The sequence below is a fragment of the Myxine glutinosa genome, chromosome 5 (genome assembly GCF_964187855.1).
Source record: "Myxine glutinosa chromosome 5, kmMyxGlut1.1, whole genome shotgun sequence".
Taxonomy (NCBI): domain Eukaryota; kingdom Metazoa; phylum Chordata; class Myxini; order Myxiniformes; family Myxinidae; genus Myxine; species Myxine glutinosa.
Genome location: NC_136265.1, coordinates 103,031,772 through 103,040,416, shown reverse-complemented (window position 1 = coordinate 103,040,416; position 8,645 = coordinate 103,031,772). Strand labels below are relative to the sequence as shown.

At 44.5% G+C, this 8,645-nt stretch overlaps 1 protein-coding gene across 4 annotated transcripts in view; it reads left to right on the top strand.

Moving 5' to 3' along the window:
* The first annotated feature begins 1,617 nt into the window (after positions 1–1,617).
* LOC137427306 (rap guanine nucleotide exchange factor 2) overlaps positions 1,618–8,645 on the top strand; it is a 236,555-nt gene continuing 229,527 nt past the window's right edge. For all 4 annotated transcript variants that reach the window (XM_068116716.2, XM_078778442.1, XM_068116715.2 and 1 more), the window contains exon 1: positions 1,618–2,193. In XM_068116716.2, the coding sequence (XP_067972817.2) occupies positions 2,125–2,193 (69 nt within the window). In that variant the 5' untranslated portion in view covers positions 1,618–2,124. The remainder of the gene's footprint in view (positions 2,194–8,645) is intronic.

Here is an 8,645-nt window from a genome sequence, read left to right as displayed (position 1 = left end):
GGTCATTGGCATGTCCAAATATCAGCTTCCTAACTCAAAAGGTGCCTGAGTTAATGGTCAGAAGAGAAAGGAAATTTGATTAATTAAATAAGTACTTAATTAATCGCTAATAATTAAATAACTCCTCAATTTATTGATTAATCAAAAAAAATAAATACCGTTTTTGACAAAGGACTTGCTCACTACTGTGCCGAAATTTCAGCTTCCTAGCTCAAAGGATGGCTGAGATATCGCCCGGACAACCAAGAAAGAAAACAAACAAGTACACATACATTCAAAGTACACCGCCCCATGCCAAATAATTAAATATCCTGCAGCGCGGCATTGCCGGGGCGACCCCGGCGCCCGGCAATACCGCAGTGCAGCTCATTGAGGCTGCATTGGGAGGGAGAGGTGTACACTAATTGATTGATTAATTGTATAATTAAAATCAATAAAAGATTATCACAAAATATTTTCATAATCAATTGGCTAATCGCATAACTAAACCACTAGTGCTTCATCCGAAGATGTATCTTTTAGAAATTTAATTAAATAAGTCATTTATAAAAAATTAAATAATTAATTGATTACTCAATAAATAATTAATCGATTAATCAATAAATAATTAATAGATGAAATGATTAATCAATAAATCAAAAATATCCTTGATAGCCACATCACTTGGTCACTCATGTCCAAATATTAGCTTCCCAGCTCAAAAGGTGCCTGAGATATTGGCCAAATGAGAAAGAAAATAAATAAATGATTAATAATGAAAATAAATAAATAATAATCATAAAAAAATTAAATTATTAATCAATTTGGTCAGAGAACACATAAACTACCACTATTTCATCAGAATCTGTAACTTAAAAAAAATTTTTTTTTTGTCATTAATCAAATAATTAAATAATTAATCGATTAATTGATTAATTAATAAAGCAAAAATATCCTTTGCAGCCAAATCACCTGGTCATTGGCATGTCCAAATATCAGCTTCCTAACTCAAAAGGTGCCTGAGTTAATGGTCAGAAGAGAAAGGAAATTTGATTAATTAAATAAGTACTTAATTAAACGCTAATAATTAAATAACTCCTCAATTAATTGATTAATCAAAAAACAAAAAATACCGTTTTTGACAAAGGACTTGCTCACTATTGTGCCGAAATTTCAGCTTCTTAGCTTGAAGGATGGCTGAGATATCGCCCGGACAACCAAGAAAACAAACAAACAAGAAACCAGAGTGAAAACTGAGTACTCTCTTTCAGCGTGCGTCACTGCCGAGCCCCCTTTGGTGCCCGGCAATGACGATTTGCAATGCCTGGAGATGGCATAGGAAAGGAGCGGTGTACAACAAACAAGAAAGAAAGAAACCAGAGTGAAAACTGAGTACTCTCTTTCAGCGTGCGTCACTGCCGAGCCCCCTTTGGTGCCCAGCAATGACGATTTGCAATGCCTGGAGATGGCATAGGAAAGGAGCGGTGTACAACAGCTCGGTACCTCAACGACCGACTCAACACGAGCTTACTGGAGAGGACGCAGCGCGGTGACGTAACACGGCCGTGCCTGAGGAAAAAAAAGTTAACGGTTGACGTCGAACTGCGTGATGACGTACGCATGCGTAAGCACATTTCCGTGTCGTATTGACGTTCGCGACGCACGACGCAGTCCTGGCGCTGGCGGTTTAAGGCCGGAAAAAAAAAGAAAGAAAGGTTCATGCGAATCGTCGGGTGATTGGAATCCGTCGGTGGAAGCGCAATGGGGACCAAGGACGGGGCTTTGCGGAGTTAGGCGGGAAGGAGACTATATGCGGGCGGGTTTGGTGTGTTACAGAGTGGGGTTCGTTCGCTCGGTCCCCCGGAGCCCTTGAGGATCGCACAGCGGCAGCGAGAGGGACACTCCGCGATCGCCTCCATCAGACACTTGTTGCGAGCCGGGGATCTGACGCTCGGCCTTGCTTCTGGTTCCTGGACCTGCAACTTCTCCTCGATCCCGGACGGAGAGTCGCCCGACTGAACCCCCCGTCCTCGAACTGCGCCCTCAGAACGCTCTAGTCTACTAAAGGCAACGCAATGCGAGGATCTTCGGGCCTCCGGCTCAGCTGAATCGTCACAGAAGGCCGGGCCGAGGACGCTGCCGGACATGTCCTCGAACGTGGAAGCAGAGTTCCGACATGCGCTGTGCAAAAGGCCGGCTGAACGTACCACGCAGGTATGTTCATCGATACTCGATGATATAGTATACCGGTATCGGTACTCTGCGTGGTGGTATACTGACCCCCCTCCCCTCCCCTATGGTGGTACACTGACCCCCTCCCTCCCCTCATGGTGGTACACTGACCCCCTCCCTCCCCTCATGGTGGTACACTGACCCCCTCCCTCCCCCATGGTGGTATACTGACCTCCTCCCCCCCCATGGTGGTATACTGACCCCCCCTCCCCCATGGTGGTATACTGACCTCCTCCCCCACTATGGTGGTATACTGACGTCCCCCCCCCATGGTGGTATACTGACCTCCCCCCCCCCCCCCATAGTGGTATACTGACCTCCCCCCCCCCATGGTGGTATACTGACCTCCCCCCCCCCCCCATGGTGGTATACTGACCTCCCCCCCCCGCACATGGTGGTATACTGACCCCCCCGCACATGGTGGTATACTGACCCCCCCCCCCCCCCCACGGTGGTATACTGACCCCCCCCCCCCACATGGTGGTATACTGAACCCCCAGCCACCCCTCCATGGTGGTGTACTGACCCCCTGCCCCCCCTGGTGGTATACTGACCCCCCCCCCATGGTGGTATACTGACCGCCCCCCCCCCCCCCACATGGTGGTATACTGAACCCCCTCCAACCCCCACCCACCCCTCCATGGTGGTATAGATCTCCTTTGCCTGAACTTTATTCCCTCGCGGTGACCTTTAGGGGAGATACGCCGGAACGATGCGACGAGGCTGAATGGCCGCCTCTCCGTAATGATATCCCGAACGTTGGAAGGCGGGAATGGTCGCCGGTCTGTTGAGTTATTTCCATTATAATACTAATAGACCTTTCACCAACGGCCTTTGGTAACCTATACGTCCTGATGGTGATCGCTGATGGTCTCCAGTCGAGTCAGAGATCTTTGCACCAACCTGCCTTCCTGCTTCATTCCTCTCTGGTGTCTGATCCTACACATCCTCTGAAAGGCAACACTGATTTATCCTCAACCACTCTACTCGGCAGAGATTCCATGTGGAAATTGAATTGCAAGAGATTGATGGTCGAATCAAGGTGTGTTTTTTGATCAATCGTCGCTGAGGCCCATACAGACTCTGACTGTAGTTTGTTTGTGGTAATGTTCCCAGGGATGGTCTCTGAGGTTCTTCTTCATCGTTTCCATAGTCCCAGTTATCACTGGTCCAATTTTGGTGCGCTTCAGCTTCCAGGATCTTTTCACTTCATTTTTGAGGTTTTGGTATTTGGTGTTTTTGGGTTTCTGCATTATTTAGGCCAAAATCGCTGGATATTAATATCTCGATCAACAACGCTGTATTTTCCTTTTTTTCCTGAGTACGATATCCGGGAATCATCAGGTCTGAATGGGATCATCAGGAATGACCATTATGTCCTTGTTTTCAATGATTGCTTTTGGTTCATGTTTCCATGACCTTTGGTGGAACTGGGATATTGAAATTTCTGCAGATGTGCCAGTGGATTATTCTCCATTCCTTGTTGTGCTTTTGGGTGTACATCTGTTCTGACATGAGTTTTTTTTTTACATTGTGATAGGAGGCGACTCGTGCTTTCTGTTTGTACCTTCCAGAACCTACACCTGTCCAATTGACTCAGTCCCGCCATCTTCTTAAAGCCATTTGTGTCGTGTCCTTGGTCTTGGTCATTTATAATGATTCGTTCATCGTCCCAGTTGAGCTGACCTCTTCTCAGCCATTTCAATGATCCTTCTTTGTCTATCCCCAATCTGTCCAACGCTTTTTTTTCCTTTTTTTTCTTTTTTCTTTTTCCCTGCTTTTTTGTCTTTCTCTAGCCTGGTGTTGGGCTAGCGGCTAGGGTGCCAGCTTAGGATCCTAGGATCCTGGGTTCAAATCCCGGTCGATCGCTGAATTAACGCCAGGGGGGTTGACTCAGCCTGTCATCCTTCCGAGGTCGGCAAATTGAGTACCAGTTCACTGGTAATTCCCTGTTTGTCGTAAAAAGGCGACAAAAAGGGTTGGCGGCAGGAAGGGCATCCGGCCGTAAAACATTGCTTCAAAAAGGGGACCAAAAAACAACAACAACCACGGTCCCCGAAAAAGGCCAACCGCCGCTTGCGGGGAAAAATGGCCTCTAAAGGTGTTTTTTTTTTTGTTTTTTTGTCTTTCTCCATGTTGTCACTATATGTCTGCTGGTATTTCATCTTGCATTTTTCTTTTGCGTTTTTGCAATCGTTGGGGCTGTATTCGTTGCTGGTGCTGTTTCGGTTTGGTGTGTGACATCTTCCAATTTCACCTGTTTATGGAGGTTTTTTGCAAGGTGAGTGATACCTTTTCTGGTTTGTTGTGCTCATGCTTGTACACAGTGTATTCGGTAGTCTGTTGAGCTTTTCACGTACAAGCTAATCCTACAGTCATCACTGTGCGATTGATTGAGTTCCTTCTGTCCGCAGCAGGTACATTCTTGGGATGCACTGGTTTTTGTAGAACATTTTGTGGATGGTGAGTCTCCTTGTTTTTGTATCTGGTTGTTTGATATCCGCTTGTGGCCAGTTTACCATTCCGCAGCTGTACTGGAACACTGGTACTGCTAGTTGGTTTATGGCTTCGATTTCTTGTTTCTTGGGGTGAGATATGTTTTCAGGATCCGCCTCGTTCTACGCAGGTATTCTTTGGTAATTGTTTTGCACATTTTTAATGACAAATTTGGTGGCCCTCTTCTACTCTGAGGTATTTGCAAGATGCTTCGTTGTCTAGCTCCTGTATTGTTTTATCTCGGTCCATTTTTATGTTGTCTGTTTTTGTTTGTCTACCTTGTACGAATGTGCACTTGGCACACTTATCTTGGCCAAATTCCATTTGGATGTCGTTGGGGAACCATTTCACTAATTTCAGTTGTTCTGCCAATTTTTCGTTGTTTGATGCAAAGAGTTTTAAATCGTCCATGTACAGTAGATGTGTCAACTTTCCTGTTTCTTTGGACATTCTTTTATTGGATGTTAGGGTGTATCTATGTCCTTGCTCATTAATGAGGTTACTTAGTAGGTCCAGGGCCAGGCAAAACAGGAGGGGGAAAGTCCCTCTCCTTGGAAGATCCCATGTCGTATCTTTAGTCTTGGTATTTCAATCTTTCATTCTGATTGCTGCAGGATTAGTGTGGTATTCCATAGATCCATGGCTTTCACAATCAGCTTGATTATTTGGGGATTTATCTTGTACATTTGCATGTACTTTATCACCCATGAATGTGGGACACTTTTTATAGTCTATCCTTGCTGTGGACAATTTGGTTCTCGTATTAAAATTTTCGAGTATGACCTTGTTTAGTAATACGTGGCTTATTGTTCCATAACATCCTCTCTTGCATCCCTTCTGTTGGACTGGTGTGTGTGTGTGTGTGTGTGTGTGTGTGTGTGTGTGTGTGTGTGTGTGTGTGTGTGTGTGTGTGTGTGTGTGTGTGTGTGTGTGTGTGTGTGTGCGCGCGCACACACTTTTGTCTGTTTGTGTGTGGGCATGTTTGCTTGTCTGTTTGTGTGTGTGCATGTTTGCTTGTCTGTTTGTGTGTGTGCATGTTTGCTTGTCTGTTTGTGTGTGGGCATGTTTGCTTGTCTGTTTGTGTGTGGGCATGTTTGCTTGTCTGTTTGTGTGTGTGTGTGTGTGTGCATGTTTGCTTGTCTGTTTGTGTGTGTGCATGTTTGCTTGTCTGTTTGTGTGTGGGCATGTTTGCTTGTCTGTTTGTGTGTGGGCATGTTTGCTTCTGTTTGTGTATGTGCATGTTTGCTTATCTGTTTGTGTGTGTGCATGTTTGCTTGTCTGTTTGTGTGTGTGCATGTTTGCTTGTCTGTTTGTGTGTGGGGATGTTTGCTTGTCTGTTGTTTGTGTGTGGGCATGTTTGCTTGTCTGTTTGTGTGTGGGCATGTTTGCTTGTCTGTTTGTGTGTGGGCATGTTTGCTTGTCTGTTTGTGTGTGTGCATGTTTGCTTGTCTGTTTGTGTGTGGGCATGTTTGCTTGTCTGTTTGTGTGTGTGCATGCTTTGTTGTCTGTCTGTGTGTGGGCATGTTTGCTTGTCTGTTTGTGTGTGGGCATGTTTGCTTGTCTGTTTGTGTGTGGGCATGTTTGCTTGTCTGTTTGTGTGTGTGCATGTTTGCTTGTCTGTTTGTGTGTGTGTATGTTTGCTTGTCTGTTTGTGTGTGGGCATGTTTGCTTGTCTGTTTGTGTGTGGGCATGTTTGCTTGTCTGTTTGTGTGTGGGCATGTTTGCTTGTCTGTTTGTGTGTGGGCATATTTGCTTGTTTGCGTGTTGGCATGTTTGCTTGTCTGTGTGTGGGCACATGTTTGTTTGTGTGTCTGTGTGTGTTTCTTTCTTTTGTTATGTCCATTCTTTTGTTTGTATTAGACAATGCTACGTCCACTCTTTTGTTTGTATTAGACAATGGTACGTCCACTCTTTTGTTTGTATTAGACAATGGTACGTCCACTCTTTTGTTTGTATTAGACAATGCTTCATCCACTCTTTTGTTTGTATTAGACAATGCTACGTCCACTCTTTTGTTTGTATTAGACAATGGTACGTCCACTCTTTTGTTTGTATTAGACAATGCTTCATCCACTCTTTTGTTTGTATTAGACAATGCTACATCCACTCTTTTGTTTGTATTAGACAATGCTACATCCACTCTTTTGTTTGTATTAGACAATGCTACATCCACTCTTTTGTTTGTATTAGACAATGGTACGTCCACTCTTTTGTTTGTATTAGACAATGCTATGTCCACTCTTTTGTTTGTATTAGACAATGCTTCGTCCATTCTTTTGGTTGTATTAGACAATGCTATGCCCACTTTTGTATTAGACAATGCTACGTCCACACTGAAGCTACTTTCACACTCCTATAGATAAGGTGAATTGCAATATGGCTGCACATTTTTTCACACCTGTGAGAGGAAATCTGCACTTTTACGTTGTGATTGGAGTGAATGGAAGCGCAGATAAATATCTTCCCATGGGGGAAGGGGATAGTTCTTTAAACCTTCCCCAAATGTGGCCTGCCTTCCCAGTTCACCTATCTCTGAAAAGTCTCTCCGCGTCTTGCTGTCTTGCTGTGTGGCTTGTCCCTTCCTCCCAGTACGCGGACTCGCGTGTGAAGGTTGTGCCAAAGTTTTGCACGTCATGTTATTACCACGTGACCTGATCTCTCCCTCTCTTAGCAGTGCTTCAAAGTTCTGTGATTGTTGCACATCTTTCCTTTCCGTTGTTTGTCGTTATTTGCTGAATTGTGTATTGTTTACGTTGTTGTTTTAACTTCCACTGTGCTCATCTTTTCTTTTGTCTTTTGTTTGTGTGTGGGCATGTTGCTGTGTGGGCAACGAGGCTGTTGCCTCGTCCATCTTTCTCTTCCCTTTCCTCTCCCTGCTTTTTTACGTGTTTATAGGCACGGAGCACTTCGTACAGTAAACAGTTGTTACTGAACCGCTTCCTCGTCCTCCGCCAATTGTTGCTGTTGTACATCCCATATATTACAGAACTCGGATTTCTTTTCTTTTGAGCCAAGGCATGCAAATTACAACATGCAAAGTGAATGAGAATCGCACAAAAGAGCAAACGGTCTTCGACGCTGCAGCACCAAGTGATGGTTGACACAGCCGGTGGGAGTTTGCGTTCTCTTTTGGCGTGACGAGGGAGCTCGCCTTTGAACGGACTCGTCGAGTCTGCCTATAATCACTACATCCAAAGAATGCATACTCCAACATCTCTCATAAAGAGACGTTTTTAATTTAAAAAAAAATATTGACAGCGCAACACACTTTTTTAGTGAATATGCATGAAAGCAACGTAAGGGTAGCCGAACTAGCTAGTCCAGTGTGTGAACTTTCCTTGGTTAAGCACAAAAGGCAGTTGGAAAGTGTTCAACGCAGGGCATCTTCTCTCCTTTTATCGTCTTTTATACTGTTATCAACGCTTGTAGAAGAGCAGAATGATGGGGGGCATTGGATGAACATTGCAAGACTGGCCAAAGGGAAAACAGTGGTCCAATAACAAATGGATGCACCACAACACAAGGAGAGGAAGTTGTAGAAGGATGATAACAGCTGTGAACTAGAACAGCACTTGGGAGAGCGTACACCTCCGCCAGACTGAACGGTTTATATTTTGTATCCACTGATAAGCCGGATCTGGATTCGGACCTGAACCAAAATCTAATCGGCTTGTTCTTGTCACCTAACCAACTAGTCCACCAAGTTTCGTCCAGAACCGTCTATAATTTTTTGACATATCCTGCTATGTATCGGTTTTGGCTCTATCTCCCAATGGTGAAGAATCACTTAAAAAATTCTAGTACCCGGATCCGGATCTTCACCAAAATCTAATAATTTCGTCTATTTCACTTACACTACCTCTTTGCCAAATTTCATCCGAATCCATCCACAACGTTTTGAGATATCTTGTTCACAGACAGACAGGGGTGAAAACGTA